The sequence below is a fragment of the Erigeron canadensis genome, chromosome 1 (genome assembly GCF_010389155.1).
Source record: "Erigeron canadensis isolate Cc75 chromosome 1, C_canadensis_v1, whole genome shotgun sequence".
NCBI classification, from domain to species: Eukaryota; Viridiplantae; Streptophyta; class Magnoliopsida; order Asterales; family Asteraceae; genus Erigeron; species Erigeron canadensis.
The window spans coordinates 43558795-43574104 of NC_057761.1; the positions used below are offsets into that span (position 1 = coordinate 43558795).

A 15310-nucleotide genomic window follows, 5' to 3' on the forward strand; every position below is an offset into this window, starting at 1 on the left:
CCAGGGTCAATACGGGTGTTCTAAAAACGGGTCAAGATGGATCCGGGTTAAAACGGTCCAAGTCAAAATGGGTCCGGATCGAAATGTACCCGGGTAAAAATGGGTAGTTTTTAAAATAGCAATCCAAACAAAAGCTCAAAGTTCTTAAATGACGATAGTGGAAAAATAACAATAGCAGTACATATCTTCCATATGTCGGTACCTCCGTGGATGATTAGACAAAAACTTACGTTTGTATTTGATACACAATCTTTTGAAATACGTTAAAAGAAATTAATGATATAAAGCAACAAGTAAATTAGTAACTTGTTAATTAAAAACAATAATAGTTATTTTTTTTTTTAATCAAAATTGCAACAATAATCCGTATTATATTTATAAAAAAATTTAACAACAATAATGGTTATTTATTTAAAAAAATCCTTAACAATAACTATATATTTTGTTTAATGACAGAATATAGTATAATATTAACTAATTAATTTGTATTATTTGTAATATATATATATATTTCTCTATTAAAAAAATTAAAGAGAAATTTAGAGAAACAAAATATAAAGTAGGGGTCTAAGAGAAAAATATATACAGTTTAAAAAAAAACTAATTAAGTAATTAATGTTTAGTAATTTAGTATATTTAAAGTGACGTGTGTTAGATTTTGGAGAACAAAGAGCCCTTCTAATGGTGCATGGTGTGGACAAGGTGGAAGGCTTCCACCTCGGTGTCGTTAGGGTGGTCCATTACAAAAGGTGGTGTGGTAGTAATGTGGAAGTCTCAAGGTGGGTGTGTTGACCTTGGTAAGAGTTGGGTGGTGGTGGTGTGGTTAATTTTTTTTTAATTGTTTTCTTTTGTTTTTGATTGGTTGTTCTAATATTATGGAGTATAGTTTTTGAGGTTATTGTTATGGAAGTTGTGTGGTTGTGAACTTGTGGTTGGTTATGGTAGAGTGATGGCGTGACACTATCACCTTGGTGGTAACACTACCATCTCTAAATATATATAAAATAGAAACCTTAATTCAAGTATAGACCCTTAGATGAATTTCAAATTTTAGTTAGAGTCATTAGATCAAATGATGATGTCATGTACCTTATTTAACTTTTTTTTAATTTAATTTAATTTTAATAAATTTAAATTATTATTTTTTCCTTTTTTAAATGTGTAGACATTAATAATTAACATTTTTAATGATATATTAATTATGAAAACTAATATTTTTATATTTTACATATTTTTTATCTTTAAAATTAATTTTTAGTTTTTTTACAATAAAATTTTCTTTTTTAATGTAATACGTTTTGATTAAGTTATATTTTTGTATATGATTTTTTTCATTTAACGAGTAAAATTTGATTATAAGGATATTTTAATAAGATATTTATCATATAAAGTTTTTATTAAATCAAAGTTTTGAAACCAGGTCGGGTGTCAAACCGGCCTTCTTAATAAAAAAACTAAAAAACAAATATGGAGTATATAGATATCTATCACAATTATATATCAAAAAAATAATTGTATAAAAGTTGCAATGATATTATGGATAATTTTAAGTTAGATTACCACAACATGCGATATATAGATTGATAATTAAATTGCTTAATAACTTTAGTGTATAACTTAAGTATTCGAGCAAAACGTTAAAACATAAGTACAATAAGAATGCAGACTTATCCGGATGAATAAAAAAAATCCAAAGAAACGAAAAACTTACTTAGCAAGACCTTTAATAGATGATGTGTCCAGTTTTTAACTGTCTGATCACTGTTAACCGGAACTTAAACGACCACCAATGTAACTTTATGTTTTTTAATGGTTTAATTCTTACATGGTTAAATAATTGTCAACTTATGATATTATAAAAATTTAACATGTCATTAATTATATATTTCCCGCATATTGCGTGTTTAATAATGTAAGAAGTCAAGTCATTAGTACCCATCTGTTTCTTTTATATGCCCAATATGACCCGTTAAATTTGAAGATGTAATTTTATCCGATCCATTTAGCCCCGCGTTAGATTTCTAGACCACCCATTATAATCCAAAGAGTTATATAAAAGGCCAAAAACACACATCTCCACCACCGCCTGTTCTCTCCATCACCGCCTGACCACCGCCACTCCTTTGCCCATTGAACACACACACACACACACACACACACATCTCTATTCTATCTATCTATCTAGATCCGCTGAAGAAAGATTCGCCGGAAAGCTCGCCGGAAAGGGGTTTCAGGTAACATATGGATATATATATATGTGTGTGTGTGGGAAAGAAGCCGTCCAACGGCTCTTTTTCTTGGAAATCAAAGAGGGCGGGGGCGATGAATACAACAATTTTTTTGGTGTTTGCCGCCCCTCGGAGCGGTGTAGGGGGCGGAAGGAGGGCCACTAACCTAACATAGTTTTTTTACCCATTAAAATTAGTACTTTTTTTTTGTAAGAATATAATTATATACAGTTTAACAAAGTTATTTCATCATTGAAAATAATTATATGCATATTGAGCAATGTAGTAGTATGTGACATCACTTGTTATGATTTATATATTAGGTGGTTTTGTTATAATTAAATGGAGTAGTTAAAGTCCATGTTATAATAATCTATACTTGCATGATTGTTTTGTTACGTATGACTAGTAAAATATTGTATCATAAATTATATTTGTTTGTAATACTATTGCAGTAGGAAAAAGTTTTCAACGACCATAATGGACTCTGAACCAAGAAGAAGTGGATCGTTTAGTAGAATTACAAATTCTTCTTTTAGACGCCCGTCTTTCAATTTTTCAGGAGGTGGCCACCATGAAGCTGACGATGACAGTGTCTCAGAGGCCGGAGATATTGGAGAAAGGGAACTTAATAGTAAAAGGTATAGTGGGAGTGGCAGGTCCAGGTTCTCTTTTGATAATCTTGCAGAACGTCCGATAGTTCCCGTTGAAAAAGAATCACAACTTCCAACTGCCTCACCGGATCCAATACTGCGTGACAAAGAGCAGAATGAAGTGAGGTTTCTTGGCATTTTGTATATGGTTGCGCATCATCTTTGATTATAAATATAATCCTGCTGTTGGTAATTTTCTTATATGCAGGAGTGCAAAAAAGAGTTGCCATGGTTCTTGACGTATGCGTCGTCACGTATTCATCTTGCTGTACTTGGCATTCTTGGGGTAGTGTGCTAAACCACCTGATATGTATTGGTTCTTTTGGGTCAACAGATAGTTTCTTCACTTTTTTTTTTAAAACTAAATCTTATACAGTATGATTCCTAGTCTATCTCCAACTTTGGGGATTTCTCTTTGGTAATGTATAAGCTGTAAAGAAATCACAAATTACAGCATACGTGTATGGATACATCGTCACACACTTAGGTCTAAATAGAAAACACAAAGATTAATAAAAGTCTGTAGAAGGCATCATTCCTAGTCTATCTCCAACTTTGGGGATTTCTCTTTGGTAATGTATAAGCTGTAAAGAAATCACAAATTACAGCATACGTGTATGGATACATCGTCACACACTTAGGTCTAAATAGAAAACACAAAGATTAATAAAAGTCTGTAGAAGGCATCATATCCTCTCAGCTGAACAGTGTGAAATTGAGGAAGATACCTCAGTTGATATAGGAGGTCAAATGTAATATCCGCTTATTTGTTTAATGCTTATATAAATTTGATTATATTATTCATACAAATATACAATCCATTTATATGCAAGCAAGTTATCATTAAGAGTTTTATTTTTTAGATATTGTTTCCTATTCACTTCAGATGTGTCCCTTTGTTTCCACATTTTTATGCCTTCTGTAATTGTTATCTCTGTGATAATGTGTTAGTGTTTCTATGCTGGAAACAACATTTGCAGTTTGATTTTTGTCTCATGCCAAGAACTGAATTTGCTCTTACTACGCAGGTATTGACAAGGTACCTACTGGAAAAATTATTTGGTCCAGACGTGGGTGGTGCCACAAGTGATCAGAGCTATATGTATGTTGATCTTCCTCCCAATATGGTATCATTCTTTTTCTCAATCTCTCTCTACTCCTTACATAATAGCGCATATTCATACTCTTAATGGAATCTGATAGAGTATTGAAATAGTGACTTAATATATAACACTTTTAGTTAGGAAGGATGCTAATGATTTATTGAAGAAACTTTTTAGAATATTGAGAATATAATCATTCTACTTGTGGGTTGTGGCACTTTATTTTCTAATATATATTAGAAACTCAACCAAAATTGATATTATCTTCATGACTTTGAACACTGCATGATATCACTATTACTTTGAGCATCTTTTGATTCTTTCTATCATCTCATTTCATATTCTAGGTTGGTTCATTCTTGATGGGTTGGTTTGGTACTGTTTTCAAAGGAGATATTTCCAAATTTTCCCCTGAGTTAGCTGTCGGGTTGACAACAGGTTACCTGGGTAGTCTCACCACATTTAGTGGCTGGAATCAGAAAATGCTTGAGCTTAGTGTTAACGATCGCTGGCTATTCTCTGTGCTTGGTTTTTTGATAGGTAACACCCCCAGAAAAAGTTACTTGGATTCATGCTCTGTCTTCCTAATTTCCTATGGCCTTTCTCATCCAAGTTTTGCTTTGCAGGTTTATCTCTGGTTTTCTGTTCCTTCATATACGGGGTTGGGACTGCTAAGGTTTTCAGGCGTGCTTTAATCAGGACAAACCTAGGTTCCAAGTGTTATCTCTATAAAGTAAATAATGTCATGAGTCAAAGTATATTAATAGTGGTGATGGTAATTCTGTGGGGATTGCTATTGGGTGTGAGTGTCGCTTTGCTAAAGAAAGATTTTAATGGTGATAGCAGTACAGGTTACTTGTGGTTCGGTTGTATAGTTGGACCAATTGGTGTATGGATCAGGTTTTATCTAGCAAAACTCAATGGACAGGGTTTAGGAAATACAGAGATTATGAAATGGATGCCTTTTGGAACATTAATTGCCAATGTAGCTGCTTCATGTATCATGGCAACCTTTGCAACATTGAAGAAAGACGTATGTTCACATTATTTTGCATCTTTAGTTGCAACCTTGTAAATGTTCCCTCATTTGATTGTGTATGTAAGTTCTGCATGTTAATTCTTACATCACTCTCAGATTAATGTTTGTGTAATTGTGGATTATTGTGCAGGTGAAGAGAGAACATTTTGATAATGTGGCAACAGGCATACAATTCGGTTTATGTGGTTGTTTGAGTACTGTTTCTACCTTCATTGCTGAGTTTGGTGCCATGATAGATAGCACACATCCTTGGCGAGCATGTGTATATGCATTGACTACTATAATTCTATCGTTTACACTGGGCACCCTCATTTACTCGGTTCCTGTATGGATCAAAGGCTGGTCATAGTCAGGTAGGTATCTTTTTATTTGCCATAACAAATATACCTTTGAGCTTCACCACTATTTGGTTCGCTCCTGAGTGAATTCCAATTAAAATCAACCCCGAGTAGCTTGACTCAAAATGATGCTGATGAAGTTGTGAGCTGATAATGGTGATCTATTGGCCGGATGACAACAAGAAGGCTCGTCAAGTATTATACTGCTTAATCGTAGTGGCTATGAATCTGTAGCTACATGAAGAATGGTATTGTTAGGACTTTTAATTTATAGAGAAAGTGGTGCCATTTGGCGATACTGAAATGAACTGCTGTATACATGGCTTTCCACAAGCTTCTGTAGATGTACTGATGTACCATACCCTGTTACTGTGATAACTGAGATACTCCAAGTCTCCAAGTCATCTGTATATTGTTGGTATGGGGAACACCAAACCCCTACTTTGGTGATTGGAGAGACTTACAGCCTATTTGTTTGATATTTCTGGTTTTCTTAAGCACAATTTGTATATTACTGAGTTTGAAAATCAGAGGCTATGTGATTTGTAGCTTGACTGTCGGCACAATTAAAGGATTGTAAAGTTTTGGGAATATATATTATTATTATTTACATTCCATCCTTTGATATATTACAAGGTTATCCTCTTAATTAATCATATGATGGAGACATGTAAAAATCAAAGGATAAGATGATGAAAGAGGATGTATGGATTACACATGTTTTTAACAAATTTAGGAGGATTAGTATGAGAATTTTTAAAACGATTTATTGTTTTGTATATTACAAACATAACAGAACTTACACTTGATGTGAATTCAATAAATTACTCTCCTTAAGTTATAGATCATCAAACTCATACAATCATATTCCAAAATATTCAATAAATCATCTCTCAAGTTATAAATAATCAAACTCATACAATCATATTCCAAAATATTGGGTATTGTATAAATGTAAATTATCTTTGGTAATTAATACTTTCTATTACGTTTTACATTTCCACCCTAAGGAAAAGAAGATTTAAATTCTTGACAGCACACAATATTATTATTAAAATCTATATACTATAGTTATAGTTTTCAAATTATAAATAGAAAAGGTTTAGACAACTGATTATCCATTATCAAGTAGAGTTTTTTTTTTTTTTTTTTTTTAAAATTCATTTGTAAAAAAGATAGGAAACATAAAAAATAATTAACATGATATTGTTGCCATGAGTATGTACAAAAAATATAGATGTTGATTAAACAATATAATAAGTACCGAATTGGGACGAGCCAAACTCATTAGTCCTCACTAGTTGCCTAGTCGGTACCCGTATCCGTTATCTGGGGACATATGGACTACCAATTTAGAGAGTTATAGCCCAAAAATGTAGTGAAACATAAACTATAATCTAACTTTTTAATATATATCTATATCCAAATCTATCTCTGTTCCAACCATCATCAAAAATTAAATACGTAAAAACAAATACGAGTAATAAATTAACCACTTCCTCTTCTTCTTTACCATCACTTCACTTCCAGATATATAACAACATTTCAATATTCATAAGTATCTTTTTAATTTTATCAATAATAGTAATAATTTACAAAAACTTAAAGAGTGATTAATAATAGTTAATTGAAATGGCGGAAGCTTCAAATGACGCGAAAGACATAGAAAAGCTTTATGTTTTTGGCGAACGTCTCAGCGAAGCCAAAGATAAATCTCAGGTTTTATTTCCTTTTTAACATTTCATTTTTGGTATTTATTAATTAATTATAACATATAAAACCCTGATTATTATTGTTTAATTTTACCTCACCCTCTTTATATTACATGGAAATAGATTGGTTCATACATGTGGTTAACAATAGTTTATTACTCTTAAAAACCAATTCATTAACTTCTGACTTTCGTTATGTCATAGTTAGGGCTAACTTACATCCCATCAAAGTCAATTAACTTTAGTAAACATGGAATGATTTTGACTTTGGTTCACTTCAAAATCGACTTTTTAACACATTGTAAAAAAAATGTTGGGTAGTTTTTAAGAAAATACACAAAGTACAAGGGGGGCGTTACTTGTAACTTGAATGCAATACGAGTATATGTATGTATAGAGAGAAATATATATGCACTACTACTACTACTACTACTAGTCTAAATACTTCAAAGGGGATATAAGATTCAACTCTAATTAAACAGAAAAACTCGCCTACATTTTCTGCCTAAACAGTATGTTCTCCCTCTCAACTCTTCTCGTGTATTTATTATTTATTTTTTACTTTAACCCAAATAAATTATGCTATGTATTTTTTGTGCTTATCTCTAATTCGATCCTAGGAATGTATTTGGTTTGACTTTCTGGTTGACCTGTGAATTTGAATATCTTTTTGTATCGGATCTTAATTATATCATACATAATTGAAGAAGATATAAATGATTTTTTTTAATTACTTGTTAGATTAAAGCTTAGGGTTTTTTATAGGTTAACATCTTTGACAATTTTTTTCTTTTTTGTGTGTGTGTGTGTGTGTGTGTGTGATGAGATTAGATTTAGGTGTCTAGAAATTATGATGTTATATTGAATCGACCGCCATGGTCATGTATAACCTGATAAGAATAGATTTATTCTTGACCGAAAAGTCCGTTGGCAATACAATATCTATATTGTGAATATGGTTTTTCCTTAAAGATTCACTATATTAAGTGACTTTATTAGGCGCTAGACATATATCAGCATATGCGTAGCATCTCGGGTATATGCTTTCACTCTTGTGTAAGCATTTTTGTTGATACATATTTTGACAGAATGTTGTCAGTAAGAGTGTAAGACTACTATAGGAAATCCTTGACTCCGGTTGGCTGGTTTTGCGTGTCTAGCTAAACAGTTTACGATCAGGCTTTTGAGCTGAAGCGTACAGAAGAACTTGTTATTACAGCTATTTGTTTCTCCTGTCAAAAGAAAATGTGCTATTGAAACGAGAATGAAAAGGTCAAATTATTGTATTCGGAACATCTGATAGTTTTAAATGGGCATTCAATCTATAGTAACTGATAAGCATGGAAGTAGAAACACTTTGTCTAATAAAGTTTCCTGGTTCATACATCTAAAGGAAATTTTATAAGATAACAGTTATTCTTTTCAAGGATTATGACGCTTGATCTCAAACTTTTTTCTTTGACATCTCTGATATTTTATTCCGGCCACTATTCGTTGTTTGTATTGCCTGTATCCGTAATATTAAGGTGAGCGTCTTATAGCTAGAGCTGGAATTTTTCATCCAATCATATCTAAGAGGTAGATTAAATTTAAAAATCTTGCTAATAATGAACAGGTTGAACTCAATCCAAGAATTATCAACATAATTCAACCTTCTAAATCACTATTTTTAGTAATATATTTTTCATAATCTTATGACATTCTTTGAAATACTGAATTGATGGCGTTTTACACTGTTTTCTTGACTAATAGATGGATTGGCAAGGACAAAAGGTAGCAGAGCAACTGATGCAGATAATGCTGGTGGCATTTGCAATTGCAGCATTCATAACGGGCTATGTTCTCGGATCATTTCAACTGATGCTGTACATATATGCAGGGGGAGTTGTCTTGACCACTTTGATCACCATTCCTAATTGGCCATTCTTCAACCGTCATCCGCTCAAGTGGTTGGATCCCAGCGAGGCTGAAAAGCATCCTAAACCACAGGTGGTTGCAAGTTCAGTTTCTAAGAAAAAGCCCAACAAGAAGTAGCCCGTCTTAGATAATTATATCAGGTTTAGTCGGGTTAGTCATATCAGAAATTATGTTCTTGGATTTCTTTTAATGTTTACCTGGATAAACCTTGTATACCTTCTCTTATGGATCGGCCAGAAAATTGAAAGCAAAATCCTTTTAAGGATTAGAGATTTCTGATTTTAAAGTTATGGAATCTGTGTTGAGCAATTAATAGATACTTGTTTGGTTCTTTTTCTATTTTTAAAAATTTAAGGTGTGTTGCAGTTTTAACGAGGGTGGTTTCGGAATGTGGTCGATGAATTTTTTACAAGGTTTATGGAGTAATCATATTAGTTTTGGGGTCTGCATTTTTTTTGACGGTGCACCTGGAATTAGACCAAACATACTTAAAAGACCGAATGAACTAAAATCAAAGTGGTTTGGCTCCCAGCTGGACTTCGAACCAATATAGGTATTTGGAGTTGTCAAAGGTTCTTGAACAGCATTTCAAGGAAGTAGAATGTGATTCATTTTTTTGAAAGTCGAATGTGATTACATAATCTGTCATAATTTGCTTGAAGTTGGTTTTCGGGTTTGCTTAGTAACCATAACAAACCGAAGTCCGACCAAAGTGAAGCAATTTGGTGCCTTACTGGATTCTGTTCGTGTATATCTGGGTTTGTTAATTTGAAAGTTATATACAAAAAGGAGCATTGTTATGAATTTTGGTCATTAGAAAATCAAGTTTTGTTCTTGTAATCAACTATACCGGGGACTAATTATTTGGATTTGTTGGTCTGAATCAAGATCTCTCTGATTCGAGTACTGTAACATCTTTAATGTTTTACATGTGTTTGACAAGTCAAAAGCCATTTAAAGAGTATTCTGATGCATACATTGTAAAGTAGTCGAGGAAGATTAACCAACATAAAAACAGCTTCAACATGTCATTTTCAAACAGCTTCAACATACCAGTTGGGGCAGTTAAATCTAGATACATGACTTGTTAACAGTCATGTTTTCTGTGATATACAAAAGTCACAAATTTTGGATGATCATTTCTACCTTCAAAAAGATCGCTTCCTTCTAGAACTATTAACAATCCTCACGTACCTAAAGCCACTTCATCCTCACGAGTTGCATACACCAAAAGAATATAGAACTGCACTCACTGTGAAAGACCTGCCTGCTAGTATTTACAAAGTATTTGTGGCTTTACTGATTGTCATTCTCCATTGCTTTTATAATGGGATCATCCTCTAAAAAGCTTTCATCTTCGTCACCTTCAAGTTCTGCCTCAACGTCATCTAAAAAAGATTGATTCATCTTCTTACGCGAAGTTCTTCTATGTTTCTTTGGCTGTAACCGTGGTTCAGCTTGCATGATGCCCATATCTCCAGCTTTGTATCTGCACAAAGTTCCAACTGTTCAATTACCATCTAAAAAACAGCTGAAAGTCAACACTGGTAACATCAGACATCACTGCATATAGAACAAGGATGTAAAACCTTAGGACGAAACTCTAGGATGTTGACACTTGACACATAATAGAGCAGTAGAGCTGCCAAAGAAGCGAGGGTTGGGCAGCAGGTCAAAACAGGTCATATTTAACTGGTCAAAACGGATCAGGTAACAGGAAAACTACCATATTTTGCACGGATCAAATGGTCATGGACGAGTTAACCCAACCTTTTACATATAAATTAATATGTTAATTATAATTGTAAAAACATTATTGCAACAATAATCTTAACTTTTGTGTAAAAGCATATAGGATGATGAATGCATCATAATATAGCAGACTTTGTGCAACTTTCAACAAGTTTGCTCCTAACTTTTTCACCAGAAAGGTGTAGATTGGGGGGAACACCCTTGACCCCGGGTGCCTTTTTAACACCAGCCATTGGTCCCCAACGCCCACCCACCACAAAGGATAGCTCTACGCTAGTCCCTCTGACACAGTGGGGTGTGCTCAAGGGAGGGCTTGAACCCAAGACAACTTTATTCCCAAAAGTCCCTTCGGTAGGCCCCTGTGTTTTGCTATTTTGAGGGCGTGAATACCACTTGTGCTATGCTCAATTGGTGTTCAATAATATAGAAGAAGCTATTAATCACATGATAAAAAGAATTTGAGATTCTTATATTAATTATAGTACCCTCAGTAAAAAGAGCAAACAACATTCTCGAACTGATTATCGTAAAGTTGTGTCTGAGAATATATGAGCATACCTTACATCACTTTCGCGTTTGGTTCCAAGAGTTCGCAACTGGAATTCCTCTCTAATTTTTATCTCATCAAGCAATTGAAAGTAGTATGGATATCTTTCCCAATCAGTTTTTACAAGGCAGCCTGGTTCCCCAAGATGTAAACAATTACTAAATGCACATTTCAATGGTTCACTTGCTGAAAGAATCTTGCGAACCTGATAAGAATGGAAGTCAACATGTCAACACAGATAAATCAATAATGGTAACACACAGGCAGCATTATCTGCTGCTGGGGTAGCTAGTTGAAACGGGTCAAAACGTCAAACCAACTTCCAGTAGAAATGCCTGACCACACTGCTTGTCTATATTTAATATATAATTAATGTGTTAATTATGTTCCCAAAAACAATGTCACTATAATAAATTAATAAGATGAATATTTAAATAAACAATAGCGATATGTACCCAAATTACTGATAGGTAGTTCTAAATCAAAATAGATGCCAAACAAGCTTGAGCACAAAAAATCAGATGAAGCTGGCACGAAGTTTAACAGGACAAACCTCTGGGAAGCACAGGGCAAGGGACTGTTTTGTTACTTTCAATAGACTTGGTTGGTTGAACCCAGGAGTATCTGCAACATATCCTCCACCAGATAGTGGAAGCAATGAGACATGTCGAGTCGTGTGCTTTCCTCTGCCACTTCTTGCTGACACTTCTCCAACTCGTTGATCTTCAAGCCACTTGCTTCCTAAAATCTGGTACATGTGAAGGAACACTAAGTACGAGTTGAAAAGTTAGAGCGAATGAGCCACAAGCAGACAAGAGATCTTACAGAATTAGACCAATCATCCACTTCTGCAGCACCAAATCCAAATTGATTGCTTCTCATAGCATTGATCAAACTGGACTTTCCAACGCCACTTGGACCCACAATTACAGAGGTTTGATCTCTCAGGTTGAACTGCAGAGTATCAAGTCCAGTTTTGGTCTCAACACTGCAAAAAACCGGTTCATAACCCCAACTGCGAAGTTTGGATTTCCATGAAATCACCGTCTGCATAAAATGAAAAATCTTAAGCAATATCCTAACACATAGTTAAGCAAATACATAAAGTAGCTAAAATAGTGATATGTTTCTCTAGCAAAACATGAAAAACTTAACCCGATGTTTATAGTAGGGCCATAATTATGTTTCTTACTTCCAACAAGCTAAATCTAGTATGGTTCTAAACCAAGTTATAGAAACTTTAATCCATTTTCATTGCACAGCATCCTCTGAAGTCCGTTTTCACTCAACAAACAATTGTTCAACGACTTGAACTAGTTAACGAGGACCATTTCAGCTCCCAAGTACTAAAACTTAATAAACAACCTGTAGGTAATTGACCTAAGGACATATCTAGTGACTTCTACTGTACTTCCAAGAGCTAGTCCAGTCTCCCTACAAGGAACTGAATAAATGCATTATTTTACCAACATTATGTATTTATTAAGTATGAAGTGGAAAATAATTATACAGCTACAAGCACATACAGTCCATGAAATAGAATCAACAATGAAGTAACTAACAGAAATGGTAGATTACTGTGATCTGACCTCATTTTACACCAACAAGGTAATCCTAAAAATGGTTGTGTACCAACGTTGATATTCATGTAACAGCAGAGCCTTAGTGAATTCTCTTTTTATTGTTCAATTACTTGGCACTAACCATTTCGGCTCTAAAGCTAGAAACCATGAACAACAACTTGAAGGAAATGGCTTAAGGACCGATCAAGTGAATCGTACCATTCAAGAACTACTACGGTACGGTCTTCTTAGATATAGGTAAAAGAGTACAAAAGCTGACCTACTTGTATTTTATAATAAGATAGCATGCAATTCTTAGATATCAATTCTTCTACATACAATGCATGAAACAGGTAAAATATTATAAACAATTCACAAAATATCAAAATTATTGTATTGTTATTTTAACTCAGACCTCTTCATCTATAACTTCATCCTACATACAATCCATAAAACATGTAAAATATGTGATGTCTCCTACTTCCATACGATAAGATATTGTTGTAAAACATGAACTGTCTAACTTATACCTCTTTATCTATAACTCCTTTTCACGTTTTCAACTCGCTAGTACTAAGTTTCAATAAATAAAAAAAGCCATCACTTGCTGGTGCGGACCTAAGTACATGCCAAACACCTACTTTAATAGCCAATGCAGTATTCCTACAAGAACACTAGTTGTATAACAATACAGAATTCTACCTAAGCGTATGTTATAAACAGGCAATATAATAGTAACTAACAGAAATATTATACTATAATATGATCATTATGTGAAGGTAAACAACCTCTTTATCAACAAGTTCAGCCTTGTTCAAAGCAAGTGTAACCGGAATTCTGGTCGACTCAGCTTCAACCAAAAACCTAGTAAGCGAAAACTCCTCCAATTTCGGCTGATCTAACGAAAACAGAACCAGTAAATGATCCACATTCGCTACAGGCGGATCAAGCACCTCGGTTTTCCTCTCGAAAACATTCTCAATCATTCCTCTTCTATCGGTCCAATCAATCGAACCGACTAACACCTTATCACCTACCAAAACTCTCCTCTTAATCTTCTTCAACAAATTCCTAACCACACACAACAATTCAACTCCATTTCCTTCATTTTCAGACAATATTTTCTCCGGTTCAACGACAACGCGCATGAAATTCGCTTGAGCGGAAGCTACTTTTCCGATCGCTTGGTCCGGCGAGAGGTGGAGGTTATCGGCAGAGGTGATCGGCGGCGATAGCGACGGCGATAGAGATGAGAAATGCTTAACGGAATCACGTGCTTTAAGAAGGTGTTTGCTCGGCTGTTGTGATTTTTTTGATAGGTTTTCGCGGTTTCTAGAGGCGATTACTGAAACTGATCGGAAAGTGGAGAAGCGACGGTGTACGGCATAGGAAATGAGAGGCGCGTGATGGTGGTGGTGTCGGAAGAGTGAAATTGAAAGTGACGTCATCGAGGTTAGTTACAGTCAGGGTTTATGCAGTAGTGAAGTTTTCTCAATCATCAGAAAATTGGGATGAAGATGCTTCCAGTCTCTCTAGTTAAATACGGAGTATATTTTTTTTAAAAACCTTGTAAAAATCCTAGCAGTAGAGATGTTGCTTTCAAACAAAAAAACTAGGTTATTTTATAAAAAAGATAAAAAGTAATAATTTTAGTAGATTTTCTCATTTTCCCACACTTAATCCGATTCCTATTCTTATTACCTTTTATATATTTATTTTTATTGACATGGTGTTCGTGTAATGAAACGACGGTGACGACAAGTGCGATGGTGATGGGTGGCGGCGGTGATTGATGGGTGACGACGGTAAGTGGTGCAAGTTATTTATGTAAATGTAACTAATATAATGGTTAGTATAGTTATTTTAAAAATTTAGGGAATGATGGTGTATTTATTTTCATTTAGAGTGGAGGTAAAAAAAAAAAAAGAAGGTAAATGTCTAGGAACTCCATTGTCCCATAGAGGAATTTTTCCTCTCAAGCTAATGACCCTGCAACGTTGCCTGGCGGTGAGACTCCAGAAACCTTAGCTGACTGAATATGCTTTTGCAGGGATTCAAACCTGGGTGATGTTCCCACCAAGTCGCTTTTTAAGCTAACGACCCTGCAACGTTGCCTGGCGGTGAGACCCCAGAAACCTTGGCTGACTGAATATGCTTTTGTAGAGATTCGAATCTGGGTGGTGTTCCCACCAAGTCGCTTTTTAGGGTGGCAGGTGACCACTGGGCTGTAACCCAGATGGTTTTTAGAGTAGAGGTATATTGTATTTAGAGTGTGTTATTTTAATGGAGAGTATTTCTAACATTTAATCTATGTAACTTTTGTACATAAAATCTTTTAGTAAGAAGTATAGAGGTAATTTTTGGTACTTGTATTATCATTCAATTTCAACAGGCACAATACAAATTTATTTGTCAATGCAAGTGTAGTCCAACTTTCAATTTTAGCTGCACTCTCAATC

General features: G+C 34.3%; 3 protein-coding genes across 4 annotated transcripts; 2 read left to right on the plus strand and 1 right to left on the minus strand.

The window, feature by feature from the left end:
* The first annotated feature begins 2020 nt into the window (after positions 1–2020).
* On the plus strand, positions 2021–5976 carry LOC122610162 (fluoride export protein 1-like). Its single transcript, XM_043783159.1, has 7 exons — positions 2021–2234; positions 2684–3002; positions 3090–3167; positions 3910–4008; positions 4332–4524; positions 4611–5017; positions 5154–5976. The coding sequence occupies exons 2-7, from the start codon at positions 2709–2711 to the stop codon at positions 5370–5372; spliced, it is 1290 nt and encodes a 429-aa protein (XP_043639094.1). The 5' UTR covers positions 2021–2234; positions 2684–2708; the 3' UTR covers positions 5373–5976.
* A 1516-nt stretch (positions 5977–7492) lies between these two features.
* On the plus strand, positions 7493–9276 carry LOC122584957 (probable signal peptidase complex subunit 1). Of its 2 annotated transcripts, none has more exons than XM_043757049.1 (2): positions 7493–7585; positions 8826–9276. In XM_043757049.1, the coding sequence occupies exon 2, from the start codon at positions 8826–8828 to the stop codon at positions 9105–9107; it is 282 nt and encodes a 93-aa protein (XP_043612984.1). In that variant the 5' UTR covers positions 7493–7585; the 3' UTR covers positions 9108–9276. The 2 variants fall into 2 exon arrangements, with proteins under 2 accessions (XP_043612984.1, XP_043612985.1); XM_043757050.1 differs by lacking the exon at positions 7493–7585 and adding an exon at positions 8267–8345.
* Positions 9277–9989: 713 nt separating this feature from the next.
* Positions 9990–14371, minus strand: LOC122608764 (small ribosomal subunit biogenesis GTPase RsgA 1, mitochondrial). Its single transcript, XM_043781856.1, has 5 exons — positions 13640–14371; positions 12115–12336; positions 11843–12037; positions 11301–11494; positions 9990–10479 (listed from the first exon to the last, which is right to left on the minus strand). The coding sequence occupies exons 1-5, from the start codon at positions 14297–14299 to the stop codon at positions 10287–10289; spliced, it is 1464 nt and encodes a 487-aa protein (XP_043637791.1). The 5' UTR covers positions 14300–14371; the 3' UTR covers positions 9990–10286.
* Positions 14372–15310: the final 939 nt, after the last annotated feature.

Coding starts and splice junctions, on each gene's coding strand:
- LOC122610162 (XM_043783159.1), top strand. CDS start 2,709: ATGGACTCTGAACCAAGAAGAAGTGGATCGTTTAGTAGAATTACAAAT. Junction 4,525..4,610: donor TGTGCTTGGTTTTTTGATAG/GTAACACCCCCA, acceptor TTTGCTTTGCAG/GTTTATCTCTGGTTTTCTGT. Junction 5,018..5,153: donor TTGCAACATTGAAGAAAGAC/GTATGTTCACAT, acceptor ATTATTGTGCAG/GTGAAGAGAGAACATTTTGA.
- LOC122584957 (XM_043757049.1), top strand. CDS start 8,826: ATGGATTGGCAAGGACAAAAGGTAGCAGAGCAACTGATGCAGATAATG.
- LOC122608764 (XM_043781856.1), bottom strand. CDS start 14,299: ATGACGTCACTTTCAATTTCACTCTTCCGACACCACCACCATCACGCG. Junction 12,038..12,114: donor TGGATGATTGGTCTAATTCT/GTAAGATCTCTT, acceptor CACATGTACCAG/ATTTTAGGAAGCAAGTGGCT. Junction 10,480..11,300: donor AAACGCGAAAGTGATGTAAG/GTATGCTCATAT, acceptor AACTTTGTGCAG/ATACAAAGCTGGAGATATGG.